The following is a 24461-nucleotide window of genomic DNA, read 5'->3' on the forward strand; positions in this document are numbered from 1 at the left end:
CCAAGAGGGAGCCCAGATCGGAGCAGGTGAGGACACAGGCCCACAAGAACTAAATTCTCAATAATGGAAAAGAAGCAACTGCAAGGTGCCAGGACCTGCACAGACGAAAGGGGGGGAGACAGCACGGTGGCACTGCCTCTTGAGAAGTGCTCATCAGTGCAGCAATGGCGGCACGGCAGGCTGTTTTGTAGGAAACTACATGGGTGATTCAAGGCCACAAACCTGGGAGTCAGCTATGCCCTCCCCCACTGTGCTCCACTTGCAGTCCATTTGCCCTGCATCAGTCTCCCCTGCCTGACCCAGAAATGCCCTGTCTCTTATGACAGGCTCCAACAAAAGCTGAGTCTGCCCACTGAGGGCCTGCAGAGTGGCCTCAGCAGCCATCCCTAAGCGAAACCCTGAACATTCAGAAACTGCCCTTCTGAGAGCACCACAGATTTCCCAGGGCCTTCCCTGCTCTCTGCACTTGGCACAGGATCCCTTCCAGACCACTTAGAAACAGCCTACATGGGCTCAGTTCTGAGGACTCTGCACCAGTGGAAGGGGAAGAAGAAAGGAGCCTCTGCCCACAGCTTCCGCACAAAAGCAGCAGCAGGAGCTCTGTCCACCCAAGGAGGCAGTTTCACACTCAGCCTCATATTCCCCGGTGCTTTTCATGCACTGCTAAGTTTCCCCACAGCTATACAATTAATGGGAAACAGAAAGTGGAAGCAGGAAGGAACAAATATAAAGAGGAGGAAGAGGGGGGGTATAGGGCAAGGGCATACTTCTACAGCAGTGGTTCTCAACCTGTGGGTCAGGACCCCTTTGGAGGCAGCTGAGGACTCTTTCACAAGGGCAAAAACACAGATATTTATATTACACTTCATAACAGTAGCAAAATTACAGTTATAAAGTGGCAACAAAGATAATGTTATGGTTGGGGGTCACCACAGCCTTAGGAAGGTTGAGAATCACTGTTCTATAGGCAGACTGGCAATATAACACGCCATTGCATTTCACCACACTCCCCACCACTCCTTACTCTGAATCATGCTAATCCTGGTGCTCACACCCACTCAGTTCCCGTACTTCCCGATTTCTGTCATCAACAAACTTGATCAGCACACTTCCAAGTTCTTGTCCACAGAAACAACAAAGACTAAAGAGGACACTGGATACCCTAAAACCGGCGTTCCGTGCAGATGGCTGTGAGCTGCCATGTGGTAACTAGAAATCAAACCCAGGTCCTCTGGAAGAGCAGCCAGTGCTCTTAATTGCTGAGCTATCTCTCCAACCCCAAGATGCTGAATTTTTTTTTCTTTTGCAATGTCCAGGGTCTTGGTTAGCTAGGTAAATGCTCTCACTGAGCTACATCACAGCCGCTCATAACATTATTTAAATCATTGAAAAATCCAGAAACAGCCTTCCTAACAGTGCAAATCAGTTGCATACATACATACATGACAGTTAGCCCAGTAATGAAAGTATATAATTACAAAGAAGTACCCCGGAAGATAGAGCTAAGATCAGGAGAGAGCCCGGAGGAAGGAGGCCATGCTCACACATGGTGACCAGCCCTTGCTTTTCCAAATGGCTGTGAAGATGATGTTCAAGTTCCAGTTCTGAAGTACAGACAGAGCAGCCTGTCACAGACTTGGCCCATGTTCCGCACAGTCCTAACTTTGGCACTAGAATTATTAACAGAGTAAAGGCTAATCTAAGATGCTCATGCGGAACTTCACTGTGGTCTTCCTGACTTCACTACCCGCTGCCTAACTGAGGAAGAACATGGTTGAGTGAGGAAAGCGGAACATTCTCAACTGCATGATCACAGACCTCTTTAAAACATCTTAATTGCATCCCTTATTTTAAGAGGACAGCTGGGCGTGGTGGCACACACCTTCAACCCCAGCACTCTGCAGGAAGAGGCCAGCCTGCTTCCAGGACTGTCACACACAAATACCCACATACAAACACACACACTCACAGGCACACAGCACAAATTGGACACTCCCTGTAGAAAGAACAGCAGTTCCCGGTGAATGTCCTGGGCACGCGGCTGACATGTAGAAGGACATGAAGTGGGGCTCTGAGCCTGACTCTTGGAGAGAAAAGTCCCCTGCCCTGCCCTTCCCATGATGCCCACCTCTTTCCTGACTTTGGGCAGATATATGATATATATGTAGCAAAGTCTCTAGGTGCAAGACCATGAAGAGTCCAGAGAGCTTTTAACAAGCACCAAGGTGGGCCGCGAGTGCAATCACGCAACAGCCTGCAGGGAACTCGTAAGCCATGGCAAGGTTCTGGCCTTAGTTACCCACCACCCCCTCCCAGTAGGGCTGTGTGCAAGAAAACTTGGAGAAACACGGAAAGGCTACGCTGCCGCCTGGGAAAGTCCAAGTGCGGGAGGAATGAATGGAGGCCCAGCCTGGCTACTTTGTTGCAACTCCTGCTCCCTCTCTGAGAGAACATCCTCTGGCACTTTCCTCCAAATTGCTTTCCCGAGTCCCCGCTCCTGTCTGCTTCCAGGACTCACCTCCGCCCACAGCAATCTCTGTCCCTACCTGTGCAGCAGGCCGTCTCTAACTTCCTTGTCCTGGCTCCATGGGAAGGGGTGGCTATCTCCTGCTGTTGTCTTTGGACATCATGTTTTCCTTCAAATCCTGACAAACTAATTCCTCACATAAATAAATCTGCTGCCATGTGCAGCCGATTTCCTGTCATCGGTCTGGATGCTAAGATCCCTTATAATGCATCCACTCAGACACGGCTCTGAGACTACACAGTCCAATAAAGACTGTTCCAGGCTGGAGAGATGGCTCAGTGGATAAGAGCACTGTCTGCTCCTTCAGAGGTCCTGAGTTCAATTCCCAGCAACCACACGGTGGTTCCCAACCATCTATACTGGAATCTGATGCCCTCTTCTGGTATGCAGGTTACATGCAGATGGAGCACTCATACATAAAATAAAGAAAATCTTAAAAGAAAAAAGACTGTCCTGCCACTTACCCAACAGTGCTGGGCAGCTGATAAATCCTGATCAGAAACCGCTACAGCCACATGTCCTGTTTCACCAGAACACCCCATCACCTTAGGAACAGCTAGGCTGAGTTCAGGAGGACACTGTGCCTTATGCAAATCACTTCAAACCTCAGACCTCCAACTTCCTCCTTGAGCAATGCCTACATCACATATCTGATGACTTGCAGAGTGCCTTCCAAACCAGATGTAAATGGTTAAATACAAACTGATACCAAGATGTTGAAAATCAGCAAAAGGGGCTGGAGAGATAACTCAGAGGTTAAGGGCACTGTTCTTCCAGAAGACCCCGGTTCAAATCCCAGCACCCACATGACAACTCACACCAGGCCCTTCATCTCCAGCTAACTCAGCAGAAGGCGGTAGTGACATGGTATCTACAAGACTGTAAGAAACATCAGTCTAAAATCCCATGCTAGGCAAACTATCCTGCAAGAATCAGGAATGAATAAAGATATTTTCTGAGTAATAATTTCAACGTCAGCAAGCCCTCATGAAAGGAAATTCTAAAATCTTTCCATTAAAATGAGGAATCCTATCCAAAAGTCTAGAAAGTCAAAAAGGAGCAGGGGAGGGGGGGGTCAAAAACAAACAAAAGGAAATTACTTGTGGGGCCTTGAGCTGTAACTGTTTTCAGTGCTCCTCTGTGTTACCTAGACAGCCGCGACAAGAAATGGCAAGGCTGTTTCCCAAAGATTAAAGGAGCAAGAGTACATACTTTCAATGCATTTTTAAAGAACAAATAGGATGTAAGATTTAGGATGAAATAAAAAGATTAACTGCTCCAATTAAAAGATAAATATTAAGCCAGACACTTGTGGTGCATGCCTTTAGTTCCAGCATTCAAGAAGCAGAGAGAGACAGATCCCTAAATTTGAGGCCAGCCTGGTCTACAGAGTGAGTTCCAGGATAACCAAGGCTACACAGAGAAACCTTGTTTCAAACATAAATGAATAAATGAATGAAAATCATCAGGCTGAACTACTGGCTGTTTACAGACACACATGAAGCACAAGGATACAGAAACATTTAACCTACATAAAGGGATCAAAAAATAAGCAACCGAAAACCCAGGCCACAGAGAACTGGTTGGTGCCTGCTATTCAGGCCAGAGAGACCTGCGGTAAAGAGCATTGTCAGGGGTAAAGAGAGCCACTTCCAAGTGACCCAGACTCCACCTCTCCAAGACCTGGTGGTTCTCAGTGTGTAAACCTGCTAGAACAGTCTCAAAATAAAACCACAGCCTGAAGCTGAAACACGGACCAAAAATAAATAAATAACTAAATAGCCTTGTGGGAGGGTGAGGAATTTAAAAACTTAAGCTGCACAACTGCACAAGAGTTTTGGTGTCAGGGCTGTAGAGCAAGCTGTACAACCCACAACACTAGGAGGCGCCATCTCCGTGCGCCAGTGCTGGCCACAGCTGCCCCAGCCATGTGTGCACCTGCCAAGGAGGCCCTGCAGCCATCACAGATGTCCTCAATCACAAGCAATCTAGCCAAAACTCAGGGGCTGGAAGGATGGCTCAGATGTTAAAATCACTGGCGGCTCTTGCAGAGGACCCAGGTTCAGCTCCCAGCACCCACGTGGCAGCTCACAACTGTCTGTGACTCCAGCCCCAGGGGATCTGGCACCTTCAGAACACACAGGCCAAACAACAATGCACATAAAACAAAAGTAAATACAAAAAGAAGAAGAAGTGGAAACTCATCCTGAAAGTCTCACCTATGCTACAATTACAAAGCAGGCCAGGCTGCCTGTGCTCAGCTGATAATCCCAATACGCAGGAGGCAGAGGCGAGAGGATGCCAAGGTTGACGGCAGCACAGGCTACATAACAAAACGACATCTCAAAACACAACAGAACCCTTTCCAATAACAAGTTAACTAGTTAATTCAAACTGAAAAGCAAAATAATCGGAAATGAACAACCACGTCGCTGCATGAAAACTAGGGCAGAATTTCCAAGAGTTTGAAGTGAGGCTGAAGGCACGGAAGAGTTACAGACCAGCCTAGGCTATGCGTAAGACCCTGTTTTAAAAAAAAAAAAAAAAAAATTAGAAAATTAAAATAAAAACTTTAAGAACAGGGATAAAATGGGGTGCAGTAGTGCACGCCTTTAATGGCAGTGCTTGAGGAGGCAGAGGCCGATCTCTATGAGCTAGAGGCCAGCCTGCTCTACAAATCAAGTCTAGGTCAGTCAAGGAGACACAGAGAAGCCCTGTCTCAAAAGAAAAAAAAAAGAAAGAAAGAAAACAGGAATAAAAAATGGGCCTGATGGTGCACACCTTTAATCCCTCTAGAGGCAGAGGCAGGTAGGTCTCTGAGTTCAAGGCCAGACTGGTCTACAGAGTAGAGTTCCAGGACAGCCAGGCATACACAAAGAAACCTTGTCTTTAAAAATATCAAAAAATAAAATTAAAAAAAGGGCAGGGATGAACAATCTAAGTGTGATGGTAAATACCTAACATGACAACACAGGAGGCTAAGAAGATTACAAGTTCAATGCCAGCCTAGGCTCACAAATGGACATATCAAGACCTTCTCAAAGGAGAGTGGGAGAAAAAATATGAATGAGTAGGACAATAAAATGAAACTAAGGAAAACAGAAGAAAATAATAAGACTAAAAATAAATGAACGAAATATTAATATATTACATATCCATCAAGAAAGCAAAAGGTGATTATTTTAAATGAGCAAGCCTCTAGCAAGAACAGAGTAAAATGCAGGTAATGTCAGCAACATACTGTGACACCAAAGGCTAAAGACATCATTAATCAGAAACTACAGTGAAGTGGACAAGAGTCCTCTAAATACAAAATTTACCAAATGGTAGAAGAAAAAAATGATGCCAGAAAGCCATTTTAGAAGTGTCAATCAAAGCCAAGCAGTGGTGGTAAATGCCTTTAATCCCAGCACCTAGGAGGCAGGAGTAGGTGGATCTCTGAGTTTGAGGCCAGCCTGGACTCTACAGAAGAAACCCTGTCTCAAAACAAAAACCCTAAGTCAACAAGGCCAGGGAGGTAAAGGGGGAAAGGCACTGAGTATCTGAGTTCGATGCCTAGAAGTCACGTGGTGAAAAGAGAAAACCAAGTCCTTCAAGCTGTCCTCTGACCTCTACTATGCTGTTAAAAACAAAACAAGTATACTCTGCTTGCAAGTACCATGTACATGCCTGGTGCCCACAGCTCTGAACCTTGAGCCACCTCTCCAGCACCATTTAAAAAAAAAAAAACTAATCAAAAACACTTTTTAAGCATTTATTAAGAACACTTAGGGCTGGAGAGATGGTTCAGAGGTTAAGAGCACTGGCTGCTCTTCCAGAGGTCCTGAGTTCAATTCCCAGCAACCACATGGTGACTCATGACCATCTATAGTAAGATTTGGTGCCCTCTTCTGGTGTGCAGGTGTACTTGCAAGTAGAACACTATATATATATATATATATATATATATTTAATTGTATATATATATTTAATTTTAAATATATATATATATATATATATAATTAACAAATAAAATACTTTCAAACACTTAGATGGCTTCTGGGGCCAGTTCTAGCAGGTATTTGTGGAGCTGGTCATACTGTCCTGAGCACTAGCTTATTCTGCCCAGAAAGTAACAAAAACCTGGGCCAAGCGGCGGGAGCAATGGCTCGGCACTTAAGAGCACCGGCTGCTCCTACAAAAGACGCAGGTCCACTTGTCAGCACCCACGCCAAACAACTGAAAACATCTTTAACTCCAGTTCCAAAGGATCCGACAGCCGTTCTGTCCTCCAGGAACACTCTACAACCATAGCACACAGACATACACGTATGTGAACTCTCATGAACATAAAAAAAATAAATCTTAAAAAGAAAAAAAAAAAGAAAGGCTGGACTCAGCCCCGTGTGTTGATCTTTTGGAACTGGAGTTACAGACAGTTGTAAGCTGCTATATGGGTGCTGGGAATTGGACCCAGACCCTCCGGAAGAGCAACCAGTGCTCTTAATTACTGAGCTATCTCTCCAGCCCTGGTCAACCTAATTTTTTAAATATGTTCTAAATTAGTTTAGGAAGCTACCAAGATTACATACTGAGTGCCTACATGAGTTTCCATAAAACTCATGACAACTCCTCTGCATGGAGCCCCTGACTCTACTCAAGGAAATCAAAGACTAGTAATTCAACCTGGACACAAGAGATAGGCCGCCATGCCCACTCCGAACCCACTGACACACAGAGCCAGTGCAATCTGAGCCTAACTAAACAGCCTCTGCTTCCTGACCATGGTGTGCTGCTTCGGCAATGCACATGAAGAGCAAGAGTAGCCAGAGGTTTCCGGGGGAAGCCTGCGCTGTGCTAGGGCTGCCTGCACACAATCACCATGAAGGCTGGCGACACACATGGGCCTCACCTGCAGGAACACACAGTGCTCCTACGGATCATGACAGCACGCTGCAGAAGAGGAAGATACTTTTCAACAAAATTTACTAAAACAACTAGGAATCAGGAGACACAAGGAAAAATAGACCCCTACCTTACAAGACCTGTTTTAATGACTTCAAAAAGGAAGGCAAACTATAAAGCTGGAAGATAACCCAGAATTACCCTCCCACTCCCAGAGTGGGGAAGCAGCTCCTAAAGAGATACAGAAAGAAAGTGGTTCTTTACCTGTAAAGGTAAGATCTATACTGCCCACATCCTCACTAAAACTGAAGCCTGTAAAAAGGGGCACATGTGGAAAGTTATTCACCAATAATTACATAAAATGTAAACTATCCTAAAGCCACTTTAATTCTTTTAATTTACCTATTTTTATGTGCATTGATGCTTTGTCTACATGTGTGTCTGTGTGAAGGTGCCGGATCCTCTGAAACTGGAATTACAGACAGTTGTGAGCTGCCAGGTAGTTGCTGGGAATTGAACCACGGTCCTCTGAAAGAGCCGTCAGTCAGTGCTCGTAACCTCTGAGCCATCTCTCCAGCCCCTAAAGTTACTTTTAAAAAATAAAATAGAGGATCTGGAAAGATGGCTCAGTGGTTAAGAGCACTGTCTGTTCTTCCAAAGGACCTGGGTTCAATCCCAGCACCCACATGGCAGCCCACAACTGTCTGTAACACAAATTCCAAGTGATCTGACATCTTCACACTAATGCACATAAAATAAGGTTAAATAAAATATTTTTTAAAATAGAAAATAGGCAAAAGACTGGAGCAGGCATTTTAAAACAAAGGAACAAACCCAGGGTACCTAACCACCCTGACCCCAATCTGCTTTACACACTGCAATGTTCAAGAATTTTCTTGTTAAGCCCAGGGCAGGTGTAATGTGTGCGTGAAGAGCAAAGCACTAACACAGCTACTCAATGCCATGGTGCATTCTCCTCAAAAGTGAGACGGCAACTGCCCGAGGGAGGCGGTAATGGACGCCAGGGCAGGAAGCATCAAAGACATCGGGCTGCTGAGATGTCCCCTTTCCTGAAGAGGGAGAGTATGGCTTCCCAAATGTCCTTTATAAATATTGATTGACAGGGAGATATATGGTTCATAATTTTTAAAAAAGAAAAGAAATAGGGCTAGACCCAGCCTGCATTTAAAATAAAGCAGGTAAGGGAAATGAGCTGTTGGGCAAGACCTCACGGGAGTTAACTAAGCCTTGAAGGCGGCCAGCAAGTCTGAAACTCTGGGAGGAGAGGAGGGGGTAATGAAGGGGGCCTCAGCCCCTGAGAGGATTTGAGTCTTCTTCAAGCATAAATCCCCCTGAAAGTTTGGGTCACTTCTGCCTCACCTCTGACCTGCCAGCTTTACAAAGGACAACACTCTCCACAGACCCCATGGCCCCTATTCAGGTCCTTCTCTAGAGGAAGGTGGAGAGTGTAGACTCTAGACCAGCAACTCCTCATCTGGGAACCATGAACTGAATCCTGCAGAGTCTGATATACCAAGCCATCCTAAACTTTACTGCTGTAAGCCACAGAGTAAAAACCTGGGCTGCAGAGATGGCTCAGCAGTTAAGAGCACTGACTGCTCTTCCCGAGGACCTGGGTTCAATCCCCAGCACCACATGGCAGTTCACAACTGTCTCTAACTCTAGTTCCAGGAAATTTAACACAGAACACATGGTGTACATACATACATACATACATGCAAACAATTAAATACATAAAATAAAAATACAATTTTTAAAAAATGAGCCTCACTGAAGAAAGTTAGGTCCAAGGAAGCCCTCTATAGCTTATTAGAGAATCCACTCTAATCTACCTAAGTGATGTAACCCTGTGTCTTTATTCAACCAAAAACTGTTTACAAAAGCAACAGAGCATGGGACGCACCTGCAGTCTCAGCACTCGGAGGCTAACTCGTGGGGATCTCAAAGCGCCAATCAAAACAATCAGAAAAGAGACAGAAAGAAGGACAGGAGAGGAAGGAGAGCAAAAGAGAGCAGAGGAGCAAGAGGAGGAGTAAGAAGACAGCAGACTAAAGGCATCTTCAGCCAATCAGAAGCTCAGGAACATGCCGCAGCAGACCCAAAAGCTCAAGTTCTTCAGACTGAAGGACAATGCTACATTCAAATTACACAAAGAGAAGAAAACAAATACACAGGAAATAAAAAAGAAAATAAAATTTAAAATAAAATAAAAATTTTCTGATTTTTAATTGTGTTTAAAAATAATCAACTGCTTAATAATAAAATAATAACATTAGTGTGTGGAGTTAAAAAAAAATACAACATCCACAGCAGAAAGATAGAGGAACAGAAGAAGACTGCCACTGCCCAGCTCTCCTGTCACTACAAAGTCATTAACAACCTCAGGAGCTTCCTGGTACTTATATGAGAGATACAGTGTCATAAATCTGAAATGGCTAGGAAGTAACAGAGGACCTGATACAGAGTAACCTTTTCTTTTACAAATAATCAATATTAAGATAATCAGGGGCTGGGCTGTGGGGCAGAGCCCTCATCTAGTATCTGCTGGGCCCTTTGTCCTCTATTTTTTGTGGGGTTTTTGTTGTTGTTGTTGTTGTTGTTGTTCTTTTGTGGGGGAGGGGGAGGGGGCGTAAAACACCTTACAGTAAAAACATAAAACTTCATAAATATTATTCTCTCATCTTTATCTCCCATCCTCATCCGTAAGTGCCTATCTTTCCAAAAACACTTTCGTAGATGAATAGTTATTTCTTGTATACACACACCTTCTAAAAGACATTAAGTGGAATCACAGTGCATCAGTCTCTCCTAAGTCTGGTTTGTTTTTAATTAACTGCCTACTTGGGAAGCTCCCACCACAGCACATGGAGAATACATCCCTTACTGGCCTCACCATTGCACTGTACAATGGTGCTGTAAAATGCACCACTATTCAAATATGCCTTCTCTGAGAAAGGGTAGCAGGTTATTAGAATTCAACAAAGACCAAGTGAAGAGAAAGAGAAAGAATGCTGCAATAAACATTCCTATAAAAGACTGGGATAAAAACTAGTTTTCATATTTTCTTAGATTCATCACTCCTAAACTTTAAAACAGGCTCAAAATTGTATGAAGACAACTGCATAAAGTCATTCCACTTATGAAAATATTCATACTACTTTCAAAACACAGCTCTATGCATAAGTCACCAAATAAAGGAAAATCATCTACAGAATCAACTATAATCTACTTGGCATAAAATTCTTTCCCATCAGGGACAATCTGACTGAGGTTTCTCAAAAATTTAACTAAGTTAAAATTATCAGTAACTCTTCGTAATGAACAGATTACCAACTGGAGTCTGCTATCTGAAATTAGGAAGGCCCCTAAGGACATCAGCACAGCCCTGCTGTATCTATCACTGGCACAGAAAAGCTCATCCCACAGACAGTAAAGTGCACACTAGCACAGAGCTAACTGCAGCCCTGCTCAGCAGGACCAAAGTCCTCAGATCAGGGCCAAAGGAACGGAGTGAACTCCAAGCCCACCTTGGGCTCCCCAACAGCAGCATGGTGCAAACGCAGAAGCACAGCAGCGCATCACCGCTGTCAACTTGACTGGATCTGGAATAACCAAGGACACACTTCTACGAGTGTGTGAGGAGTTCCAGGGAGGTTTTGTTGAGGAGAGAAGACTGGTTTGGGCAGTGTACAATACTGTCCAGTGGGTCTAGACAGAAAACAAAGTAAAACACCAGCATTGGTGTCTCTACATCCTGACTGTGGAAGCGACAGGACCGCTGTCTCTCACTGTACCTCCGTGCTTTCTCCCCACTTTGTCTGCGCTCTCAAACTGTATGGTTTCAAACTGTGAGCCAGAACGAAACAGCTCTCCAGGTGGGGGCGGGGACGACAGCGCACTAAGGCTCAGAGCTTCAGGCCCTTCCAAGGCTCATGTATTGAAGGTCTATCCTCCACTTGGCACTCTGGAAAGAATGACGTCCAGAGGCAGAACCTAACAAGGTGTTCTGGTCTGTGGGAACGGCCTTGGAGTTGCAGGGCAGCAGACCTCAGCCCCTAAGCTCTCTCCTCTTGGCCCAGGATGAAGGAATTTAGCTCCGACGTACGCTCCAGTCACAATGTGTGGCTGTCCTGCCACAGGCATCAGAGGAAGAGTGCTTTGGGCAACAGACTGAGAGGTCAGGGCCATGAGCCAAGTGAAACCCTTCTCTTCCTAAATTACTGTTTCTGGTATTTGCTACAGTAACTAAAGTTGATCACACACAACAACGCAAACATTCTTAATGTCACTGTGTGTCTAGATGGCTACAATCTTACCACAGTAAAAAGAAAAGAAAAAAAAATCCAAGGTTGGGAAAAGCTCCTTTAGATTCGAGTATGCTGAAGAGTAATCTTGAGTTCCCTCAGTCTGTAAGGAAGCCTGGATTGGGGAGGGACAGAAAGTGCTAATAAAGGTAATTCTTGAGACAAGCCAGAGACATTTGGGTGTGAACTGTGAATGAACTCTATGCAGTGGCTACTTTTTCTAGTGCTGTGATAAAACACCATGAGCAGGAAAACTTAGCCCACTTCAGGGCCACACCTCCTCCAGCAGGGCCACACCTCCTAAACCTTTCCAAACAGCTCCACCAACTGGGGCCACTTATTCAAGCCCACAAACCCACAAAAGCCATTCGCATTCAAACCACCACATGCTAACATTAGACATCTGTGACGAGTGTCCTGTGCCTTACAACACTCCAGTTACACAAGACAGTATCCTTGTTCTTAGGACACATGTAGAGCAAAGGGGACAGTGTTACCGACTGGCCCTTCAGTGATGCAGGACACCAAACCATGTGCTCCACCTGGAGACAGCATCTCCAGGTACACGGAAAAGAAGTAACAGCCCTGAGTCTGAGGTAAGAATGTGTGGAAGTTCGCTGCACTGGTCTCTGACTCTGTAAGTCTAAAATTTATGTCAAATTTAAAAATACAAAATGGCATTAGCTGAGAACAAAAGACACACCTGCAAAGTACTGATGTCTGGGTAAAATCAACACCAGCTAACGGTGGCTGTCTCCTGTGAGCTGCTTCCTGTTCGGCCTCTAAATACATCGAATTCTCTGCAGTCACACCACCCAGCGCCTGACAGGTTCAAGGCTTAAGAACACGTTACAGCATTAACATACAATGCCAAATAGTTATTGAAATGGCATTCCCACTTATTTAATTAGACTTTAAAAAGATGTCAAATTTTTGCTCTACTGAAACAAGTATCACAGCCAAGCAAAGACCTTCCTAATGTGTGGGGTAGCAGGAGGGTAAGTGGATGGCCTGGGGCAGTCCACCGCACAGGAGCCTCATGCTGCCGTGCTGAGGCTCCAGTTCCGACTCTACCAGGTGATATGAGGAGGAAATGCTTCAATCCTTTTTGGGACTCTCTCGCAGCTCGCTGTTGAAAATAAGCACAGCACTTTTTTTAAAGCAGATTCTTTTAACACGAGTGGAGATGCTGTGCTGAGACTCACGGGAAACACCTAGGGCACCCTCATGGGCTTCCTGGGCCAAAAAGAGGGAGGAACTGACTACTGGACAGTCAGCACATGCAGACAAGCCTGATCTTAATGCCCACATCCCAGCCATATTCCCAGACTCTACCTCCCTCAGGTCAGCTAAAGTCACAAGGACCCTCCACTCTGCTGTAATACCTCATTCTCCACCCTGAAGGACTCAGCCCTCAGTCTCAGCTAGATGACCACTGGTCCCCACCACAAGGCCACTGGCCTCCACCTCCCTTGCCACCTCTTCTCAAGCCCTTTGCCCACCCCCGCCACAAATCACAGTCTGACATTCCCTAGCTTCCATGCTAATGCTGATCAGTATGAAAGGTTCCTGTCTCATGCATAGGATTCAACACAGGTGACTTAACTGATAGGAAATCAAAGTATTCCTGGCAACAGCTTCACCCACTTACAAACATGGCTGACACACACAACTGTGTCCTGACTAGATGCTCTTCTAGCATCCTAGCTGGCAAGGCCCTCAGAGAGCAGAGCAGAGCAGAGCTCCAGTGAACACAAAACCCTTCTGTAGTGACTTGAGACAACCAGCAGCTCCTGCACGCTGAGCACTGACTGTGGTCTCCTCACAGAACAAGATCCTCCTGAGTGAGGAAGCTAAGCCATTAACACACACAATGTACACACACACACACACACACACACACACACACACACACACACACGCGCGCGCAGGCAAGTCTAGAACTACTGCAGGGAGGCCTTCGTGTTCACTGTGAGGCCACATGCCAGGCAGTGTCAGCCAAGCACACATGCGTCACAGGCACTCCTCAGCTGTAATTCAGAGACGCCAAAATGATAGCCGGGCGGTGGTGGTGCACACCTTTGAGACAGGCAGATCTCTGTATCTGAGGACAACCTGATCTACTGAGCAAGTCCCGGGACAGCTAGAGCTACACAGAGAAAACCTGTCTTCAAAAATAGGTACAGATAGATGATAGATAGATAGATAGATACATACATACATACATACATACATAGAGAGAAGATATCGGAACGAATAATGCAGCCTAGCTGAGTCCTTTGGTCTCCTCTAATGTCAGTTGATCGCCTGATCTCCCCAGCCTTCCTCCTGACCACACACTTCTCCAACTTTTGCCAGCATCCCCCTTCATGGCTCTTAAAGACTCTCCGAGGCCCACAAAGAGATTTTTTTAATGAGTTACATATATCAACGCTTTCTGCATTAAAGGGTAAAACATTTTAAAGTGTAATATACTATGGATTAATTTAAAAGTAATTATAAACTCATTATGTATTCAAACAACTAACATATCTATAAAAAATAAGTATATTTTCAAAAACTGCTAGAGAGACAAGTGCTTGTGTTCTACATACTTGAAATCTCTCTGTCGTGTAGCTTCAGACGGAGAGATGCATTCTAAAACATGTGTCTACCTCTTTCCCAAGGGGAAGGCCTACTGCCAGAGGGCAGGAGGGTCCACAGATCCAAGCACCACACAAGCAGCTGCTCACTAAGTAGGACTCTGGAAAGTGCTGACTCTGAATACTGCAGCCTCTGGGGCTGACACTACACGCCCACACTCTAGCCCTCACTGGCCTGTTGGTTCACCAGACAACACGTTTCAATGAGGGCTGGAGAGATGGCTCAGAAGTTAAGAGCACTGGCTGCTCTTCCAGAGGACCCAGGTTCAATTCCCAGCACCCACATAACTATCTATAACTCCTGTTCCAGGGATTCGACCTCCATACAGACATAACACCATGCAGGCAAAACACCAATGTACATAAAATAAAAATATATTTAAAAAATAAAAAATGTTTCAAATACATATATATTCCATTCTACAGTAACCAAAAATAAAAAGATAAAAATGAGCTGTCCACATCATGCTCTTGTTAGAGAACTCTTCAAATATTAGGATCATCAACTGCCCAGGCTTTCCAAACTCTACCTCTCATTCGAAAGCTCAAATCTTCTTACTGGCAACACACACTGTCAGATGTTTTCCTTAAAATGGCAGCTCACTTGGTTCATTTTCAAGACTGTATATGCACGTGTGAACACACACAAACGCACACACTCATACACACATACCCCTTCCAAATACTGAGGCCTAATGCCCAAAAAGTGCCTGCCAGCCTTCCCTTGAGGCACAGTGCTCACAGACTTAGCACCTGGCCCCAGACATGTCCACAATGGGTGGGGGGATCTCTCTTCCACAAAGGCAGAACAGGAAGATAGAAAAAATCTTGAGGACATGAGAATCCAGCTGAAGTCTACCAGCAAGAATTTCAGCACAATTAATTGCGTGGGGTCCTCTTCGCCTTCCAGCTAGAAACCTGCAATTTTCTAGACACCTCATCAGAAATCCCACTCACAGGAAAACGATAAGAACTAAACTTGTGTAATGCTAACAGCTCCTGGTTCAGCCTTATCAGACTTTAATTCTACCCAAGACACCTCCAAAACCACCTTGTTTGTCTCACTTCATCAGAAGAAAGAAGGGGGAACCCGAGAACCACCATGGTGGCTAGCGCTACGAAGTCCCTGGGACTGCCATGAAGACGTTTGGGGATATGACTTACCTTCTCCAACTCTCCTCTGAGGTGTACACCCATGTTCGCCGCTGCTTACTTTCTGCTGACCTCTTTCCCTTAACCCTCATGCTGGCACCTTATTAAAATACATTCAGTAAGAGCCTCAACTCAACTTCATTATACTGTCCAAAAATTCTTTTCAGTGAAATTTTTTCAGCATGGAAGCCACAAATCCAAGTTTAGCCTGAGTCAAGGTTGGAGAAACTTCTTGGGCTACTTGGAGTGGCAGGTTGAGCTACGTCTCTGTCCCCTCACCACTGACAGCTGACAGCCACATACACACAGCCAACAGGCCCCTCCTCTTTGGTCATAGAGCCATCATCCACCTGACCACGACTACCACCTACAGCCACCAGACAACACCCACACATGGCCCCTGGGCTCCTCCTTTTTGGCCATTGAGCCCATCTCGCCCCTGGTCATCATCCCCTCCACAAAGCCAACTCCAAAAGGCCACCAGCCACTCCCCATTTTGGGCACTGGGCCTCTCCTCCAGCCACTGGTCTGGTCTGAAGCATAAGAGTTAACAGTTCCTTTAGAATCAAGTATGCGGAAGAGTAATCTTGAGTTCCCTCAGTCTGTAAGGAAGCCTGGATTGGGGAGGGACAGAAAGTGCTAATAAAGGTAATTCTTGAGACAAGCCAGAGACATTTGGGTGTGAACTGTGAATGAACTCTATGCAGTGGCTACTTTTTCTAGTGCTGTGATAAAACACCATGAGCAGGAAAACTTAGCCCACTTCAGGGCCACACCTCCTCCAGCAGGGCCACACCTCCTAAACCTTTCCAAACAGCTCCACCAACTGGGGCCACTTATTCAAGCCCACAAACCCACAAAAGCCATTCGCATTCAAACCACCACATGCTAACATTAGACATCTGTGACGAGTGTCCTGCGCCTTACAACACTCCAGTTACACAAGACAGTGTCCTTGTTCTTAGGACACGTGTAGAGCAAAGGGGACAGTGTTACCGACTGGCCCTTCAGTGATGCAGGACACCAAACCATGTGCTCCACCTGGAGACAGCATCTCCAGGTACACGGAAAAGAAGTAACAGCCCTGAGTCTGAGGTAAGAATGTGTGGAAGTTCGCTGCACTGGTCTCTGACTCTGTAAGTCTAAAATTTATGTCAAATTTAAAAATACGAAATGGCATTAGCTGAGAACAAAAGACACATCTGAAAAGTACTGATGTCTGGGTAAAATCAACACCAGCTAACAGTGGCTGTCTCCTGTGAGCTGCTTCCTGTTCAGCCTCTAAATACATCGAATTCTCTGCAGTCACACACCCAGCTGGCTGAGACGGGTGGTGCATGCCTTTGGTCACTGCAATAGGGAGACAGAGTGTGTTCAAGGCCAGCCTGGTCTACAGAGCCAGAACAGCCAGGGCTACACAGAGAAACTCTGTCTCAGAAAACAAAACAACAACAACAAAAAAAAAGTTAACACACAAAGGCACAGACTCAAGAACTAAAATTTAATCAGAACTAACCATGTCCCAGCTTTACCAAGGACCCTCTGCTTGACAAAGAACACCCACAGGAGACAACAGTCCAGTGGCCTCCATCCTTCCGTATCCAGTAAGATGCCACAGTTGCATCCTCCTCCTCTGTACACCAGCACCAGCAGCACAGGAACGGCCTATGACACCTCCCACTGTGGTGGGAAAGCTACAGCTCCTGCGCTGTCTTGATGCTGCTGCCACATGTCCAGCTCCTGTCCACTTCCTATGACATCAACACCAAGCTGCCCATGGGGTCTTGTAGCGACCTGCCAGGAAACCTCCACAGGAATATTTTATCTGAGACAGGAGGATAGAACTCGGTTTTGCCTCTGTTAGCAGTGGCAGTCCTCGGTAAGCTACTCTCTTTCATCGGGAGTTTGTGAGGTCCCAACTGTGTGCCTAGCACAGCTGGGGATAAGCACAAACTAACTCCCTGCTTTACCACCACGCTTTACTTTAACTGACTGAAGGAGTGTGGAGAATATCAGAAATACTGACCCCAGACAGCCATGAGTGCCACAGACTGAGAGACCCAGAGGCCTCTCTGAGAAAGAGACCAAGACCTGAATGAGAACAAGGAAGGGTCAAAGGTCAGAGGGGAGAATATCCTAAGCATTACTACTGCCGAAGTAAAACAGGCAGTTCACAAAGATTTCAAGAAGCTGGATTGTACTCTGCTCTGCCGCTTCAGAAAGGAGGCAGCAGAGCCGCAGCCTGGACTGGACTGGACATAGCTGCCTGGACTGAAAAGGCAGTAGTGCAGACCAAGAAAGGCACTTTAGTGTACAGCATGCTGTGAAGTGATTCAGGGTCCTACTGGTACAACTGAAAAAGAGAGAATTAAACTATGTTCTTGCAGCTTCCGCAACCAGCTGAATGATGATGAAGACAAAGCAGGCAAGGAAGGATCTGAGATGGTTGAGTTCAGGAAGGTCAGAACTAAAGAGAAGCTACCACTAGCATGTGACAGAACTGAAACCACAAATTAGACATGATTAGTTCACACAACAAGACACCTCTGTAGGCACTCCCCACTTAGGTGCCAAGCACCAAAGGAAAATGCGGAGCAGTCAACAGCAATCAAGAAGGAACATCCAAGTTTCACGAAGACCCAAAAGCAAGTGATGAACAGCTGCCCAGAGGGGTCAACTGTGTCAAACACTTAGAGGTCAAATAGTCAGAAGACAGAACAGGGACAAAGGGTGCGGCACAGAGACACCGAGCAAACAGGCCTCGTCCAACATCTACACACCTGGGAGTACATACCCAACACACACGTGGACAGTGTTTCTCAACAGCCCTGCACACATTAGACAGCATACCTATCAAAAGGCCTCATCACAGTAGATGGTATGTCTACCAACAGCCCACAGCATATGTCAATGATTTCTTTTCTTTCCTTTTTTTTTAAGGCAGGATCTCTCTGAATCCACACTGGCTTGACATTCAACAGCTCATCTGTGTAGCGCAGGCTGCCATGAACACACACTCCTCCTGCACTCCCAAGACAGCAGCTCCCAGACTTCCCACATACATGCCAGGCAAAAGATCCGCCCGGACCAAGTGTCCCTACCCAACCATTTTCCAGCAGGAAAGGAATGCTGAAGAACTACAAGTACAACAGCAAAACACAACTGGGGGAGATGGAGATACACCTCTTCTGCCACCAGCCCATGAGTGATCCATGAGTGTGTCTAGTTACCTGACAATTATAATCCCAAACACTACTGATGCATATATGTACCGTTCCCCATACACAGAATTAACCAAACAACAATCTGAAAGTAACTTGGTGATTAAAATGTTAAAAGGGCACTTGAAAACCAAAACTGAAAATACAAAGGATGCAAGAACCAGACTGCAGTGGGCATGCACTGTAACTGGATGGCAAAAACCTCTCGAGCTGTCAGTCAAATAAGGGGATGTCAGTAACAAGGATATTAGATAGAATACTAACTAACAAGTAATCATTAATACATGTTAAAAATAAATTCATAATCCAGGCAGAGGTGACACATACATTTAATCCCAGCACTTAATGCTGGGGCAGATGGAGCTCTGTGAGTTCATGGCCAGCCTGGTCTACAGAGTGAGTTCCAGGACAGCCAGGAGTATACACAGTGAAACCTTGCCTTGAAAAACCTGGCTAGGACTGCTAAAAGTAACAGTCACCATTGCAAGGTCATACATGGCCAAAACCTACCCCAATGGGTTTCTTTTGCCTTCGGTGTCTAAGTACTTTGTTTTAAAAATCTCTGAATTAGAATCATCATTTTATACTGAAAGGCTCACACACAAAAATTAGTTCATTAAAAAGACAGGCAATGGTGGTCTTGTTGTGCCTGATTCGCAAGACCCCCAAAAGACCAACAGGAGTTGAGTCTGTTGCAAAACACATGATGATCTTTTTTATCACAAGCTATAGCTTGGGTTCACACCCTCACCACCCAGCAGCTGAGAGGCCCGTGCTCAGGTTAGGTGGTTGATTTAAAGATTCCAGTCCCTCCTAGTATGTCCAAAGGGGAATTCCTGCCTAGCAAGCGTATGTTGGTTAAAACACAAAAGGGGAGGTTGCATTTTGAATTGATTGGCTATAGAAAGGCCCCAAAACCATTAATGGTCTGGCTTCCCTTGTTCGGCTATCCTAGGGGAGAGGGACAGATTTTCTAACAACTATATCTCTAGTGGGCAGAAAAGAATGCAGTAAGGTTGGTTTCTCCTAGAAGGTGGCTGGACATGCCTCCACCTGTCTGGCCTTTGTTCAGGCTTGTGCTTTAAACTTTAATTCAATATCCCAAAAAACTAAATTTTAATTCTTTGGTCTCTCAGTCTCACACCTTTAATCCCAGTACTCAAGAAGCAGAGGCAAGTATATCTCTGTGAGTTCAAGGCCAGCCTGGTCTATATAGTGATTATCAGGCTAACCAGAGCTATACAGTAAGAGCCTGCCTTAAAAAAAATATATATATATATATATTATTATTATTATTATTTTAAAGAGGAGCTGGAGAGATAGATGACTCAGTGCCTATCTTTCCAAAGTTTCTGAGTTCAATTCCCAGCAACCACATGGTGATTCACAACCATCTAAAATGGATCTGATACACCCTTCTACCATGTAGGCATACATACAGATTTAAGACTCATATATGTATATACATTTATATATAATTTACTATATATTATATATATATGTATATATATATGTGTTTTAAAAATCTTTAAATCTTTTGTTGTTGTTGTTTTGTTTTTTTCAAGACAGGGTTTCTCTATATAGCCTTGGCTGCCCTAGACTTGATTTGTAGACCAGGCTGGCCTTGAACTCACAACAATTTGCCTGCCTTTGCCTCTCTGAGCGCTGGGATTAAAGGTATGTATCACCACACCTGACTTTTTTATAATCTTAAAAAATAAAAAAGCTAGCTATGGTGACACACATCTGTAATCCTAGCATTCAAAGAGGTTAAAGCAGGAAGATTGCTACAAGTCCAATGCCAGCCTGGATTATGTAGCAAGTACCAAAGAAGCATCCATAGTCATAAAACAAGGCCATCTTAAAAAAAACAAACACTTTTCAGACTGGGTGGCAGTAGTGAACACCTCTAATCCCTGCGCTCAAGGAGGCAGAGGCAGTCAGAACTCTAGGAGTTCCAGGGCAGCCTGGTCTAAAGTGAGTTCCAGGATAGCCAGAGCTACACAGAGAGACCCTGTCTCACCCCCACCCCCAGAAAGGGAAGTTTATAGCTTCCCAAAGAGACCACGCAGGAGTGCTCACTAAGGCCCAATTGCCTCATCAACTGTGGCCTACACATCCTTCCAGAAAAGCTCCCAGACACTGAGTCACACAACCTGCTGCATGTCTTTGAACCTGAACCACTTTTCTGAAATCTGGCCAGTTTCATTTCATTTGTGCTACCTTCATTTGATCATTTGTGATAATTTGCAGCCTCTATTTAGGAAAGTTGTGCTGAGAAGTTCCCTCAAAAGATACCTGCGAAACAGTCTATATACAAAGACTCTAAGACACCAAAGTTTCACAAACTTATAATATTCTTCTTCACTGAACAACTTGAAAAGGCTTGAGGCAGCAAACTTTCTTCCCTGATCATCTAAATAGCAAACTCAGGATTACTAAGATTCTTAGAACTTCATTTTATCCCCCGATCCTCAAGGGTTTCTCTGTGTAGCCGTGTCTATCCTGGAACTTGCTCTATAGAGCAGACTGGACTCAATCAAACTCTGTTTTTTGAGTGCCGAGATCAAAGGCATACATACCACCACCCAGCAAAAAGGGAAAAAACACAAAAATGAGGCTGGAGACGCAGCTCACTTTGTAGAGCACTGCTTAGCACGCCTACAAATCTGAGTTTGGTTCCTGGAACCACCCAAAGCAGGGCACACTGGTGCACACCTGTGGTCCCAATTCTCGGGAGATAGAGGCTTGAAGAGCAGAGGTTCAAGATCATTCTGACTACTCAGCAAGCCAGCCTGGCTACAGAATACCCAATCTCAAAAAATAAAGTAATGCCTAAATTAAATTAAAAGTTCAAAAGATATCTACTAATGTGTTGGGTTTTTTTTTGTTTGTTTGGGGTTTTTGTTTTGTTTTGTTTTTTAGGGTTTTTTGAGATAGGGTTTCTCTGTGTAGCCCTGGCTGTCCCTTTGAACTCACTTTGTAGACCAGACTGGCTTCAGAGATGCCTCTGCCTTCGAAGTGCTGGGATTAAAGGCATGCACCAGCGCATCCCACTCATTCACGTGTTTTAAACAGTTTGAGTACAGGTTTAGGTGGCAAAAGAAAACACATTGGAAAGAACAAAAAAAAAAATTGTAATAAAAACTCCATCAAATAGAATGAAGAAAAATTAAGAGTTGCTTTAACACAAAATATTATATAAACATTGCAACCAAAAAGCATTTACTTCATTAATACTAGAGATAAAACAGACTCTATGCAGTCTGTCTCAACCATCAGTTTTATTACTTATATTTTCTTGTTTGAGACAGGGTTTCAGGCTCTAGTCCGGGCTGGCCTTGAACTGCCTTGTGATCCTCCTGCTTCACGCTGGAATTACAGGCATGACTTCACATGCCCAGCCTAAACTGCTTCTGACGGAAACAAATTTCCACAACCGGGTGTGGTAGCACATGCCTTTAGTCCCAGCCTCACAGTTCGAGGCCAGCCTGGTCTACAGAATGAGTTTCAGAACAGCCAAGGCTACACTGAGAAACCTTGTCTTAAGAAAAACAAAACAAAAATTCAAAACCCTCTAAAATTTGGCCAAATCAATAATGGAAACACTGGTCACTGCTAGAACTATGTTAAGTGTTCAACAACAGACACCTTTTAAACAGCCATCTCCTATAAACACAAATAAACTATAAAGTGAAAGATTATAACGCTAATTTTCTCTTTTATACTGAAAAGTTCACACCAAGGAAAGAAACTGGAAGGAGAAAACAATTTTAAAATTTAATATATACATGTATTAACATATACATGTACATATGTATGTGTACATACACATACTTATGTATATGTGTATATATAGTTTGTTAAACCAGGAAATACATGGAAGGGCAAGCTTAACAGAGCTGACTGTTTTCTTTGCTACCAACTACCCATGACACTACAACTCCATGAGAACTGCCTAAAACCTGGCCCCAAGTTCCAACCCATCATACCCCGTGCTCCCTAATTTCCACTGAAGAAATTTTGTTTCCAAGTTATAGCAACAAGAAACCACATACATAGGGATGGAACCTGCTGCAACTTTAACTCTGCCTGAATTTGTTATTGGCTATTTAACATTTCCAACCATCTTGTTTCCCAACATAGAGTACCAGACATCTGTAGTTCAATCAACCTGGTCTTTTCAAAAAAAGACTACAAAACTAGACTAAGCACATGGATGTAACTATTTCCCAAATTGTCTTTCCTCTAAGTACTACTGTGTAAAGCCATACGTATTGTGGATCAATAGTTCCTAATCCGGTGTTTGTGTCTTCGTTTCGTTTCTGAATTAACCCTTCCTTTGAACTAATGCTCCCGGGTGAGTAACGACTAGCCATTAGCCATATCAGCCCTCCTAGCTTTTTCAACCAAAACTGGAGTCAGAAGACGCTTTTGCTTTTTAGTTAACATGCAACACGTGGCTTCGAAATACGATCATTTTCCCAAGGAGTCAGGCTGTTCTTGCTCAGAACTTTCTAAGTTGGAAAAACTACCAAGCCCAAAAGGTTCCACGGGAATCCACTCACCCGATCCTTCATTCTCCAGCTCTGCGCTAAAGATTTGGAGCCTTCAATTTTCTCACAATGTCTTTTTTTCATAAAAGCCAAAGGCAGGTTCCAATCTGTAAGGTCGGCCTCATCTTCCTCCCCGATCCCCAGAAGAGGCGACTGCAGCATCTCTGACTCCATCAGGGGAGGAGGGGGAGGGGGAGTCCTGGGCAACCAGCGCTCCAGAACCTCCAGCCTTAAAAACTAATGTGTACCAGTACCGGTGAAATGAAACACAGGAAAACGGGAAATTGGGGAGGAGACAGTGGGGAAGTGCTCGACGATCCTTATGGAGGCAAAAACTTGGAGACCTTTATCTCGAACTCGTGAGCGGGAAGTCGGGGGGGGGGGGGCGGGGTGGAAGTGAAGAGCCGGTGGGTGACCAACCCCGCAGCCCCAGGAGCTGCGCCGACACACGTGCGCCCCAGTGGCAAGCCAGCCGCAGTCCTGGCGGCCGTCAGAGGGGCTGCAAGCCGGACTGTCAAAGGCGGGAGACTTCAGGCCTGGGGATGACCCTGCTCTCGGCCTCCACCGCCTCCAAGGATCCCAGCGCAGGCAGGCCGCCCCGCTCGCACTGCGGGTTCTCCGACTGCGCTGGCCTGGCTGAGGCCGCAAGAGATCGGGTTCAGGGCGCTTCGGGGCTCGTCCAGCGGCTCTCAGCCCTGCGGGTCCCGCACTCGCCTGTGGGGCTGCAATCTGAGCCAGGACCGACCCATCGTGCCCGTCCGCAGCCGGCTCTTCAGCCCCGGGTCCGCGCGGCCTGGCCGGTCCTGGCCTTCGGCTTCGTGGCTCTCCTCTGCCCGGGAACGAGTCCTGAGACGCGCGCAACACGGGCCTGAGGACCACACAGGAATACTGGGCTTATTAGGTCAGGGGAGTTTTGCCCTCTGCTCTGGAGCCACAGTGAAACTCCTCTCATCAGCACATCAAGGAGGACGCCATATTGCCAAGACCCAGCATGCACTGCTGTCTACGGCGCGTCTAATAAGCCAAACTTCTTCAAGCGTTATCACTGCTCTACCCAAGGTAGAGCAGAGAGCTCAGAGTTCCGGCCTCCCCTCCCCCTACTCCGTTACCGGGGTTACCACGTCCTCTCTCCTCAGTTGATCTCCTGTAGTAAA

The 24461-nt window shown here is 45.4% G+C and overlaps 1 protein-coding gene across 1 annotated transcript in view; it reads right to left on the bottom strand.

Annotated features, from left to right (window-relative positions):
* The window catches only part of Rptor (regulatory associated protein of MTOR complex 1), a 285695-nt gene extending 261496 nt beyond the window's left edge, over positions 1-24199 (bottom strand). Inside the window, exon 1 of the mRNA XM_021639555.2 lies at positions 23320-24199. Coding sequence (XP_021495230.1) covers positions 23320-23481 — 162 coding nt within the window. The 5' untranslated portion in view covers positions 23482-24199. The remainder of the gene's footprint in view (positions 1-23319) is intronic.
* Positions 24200-24461: the final 262 nt, after the last annotated feature.

The sequence above is a fragment of the Meriones unguiculatus genome, chromosome 7, assembly GCF_030254825.1.
Source record: "Meriones unguiculatus strain TT.TT164.6M chromosome 7, Bangor_MerUng_6.1, whole genome shotgun sequence".
In the NCBI taxonomy this organism is placed as follows: domain Eukaryota; kingdom Metazoa; phylum Chordata; class Mammalia; order Rodentia; family Muridae; genus Meriones; species Meriones unguiculatus.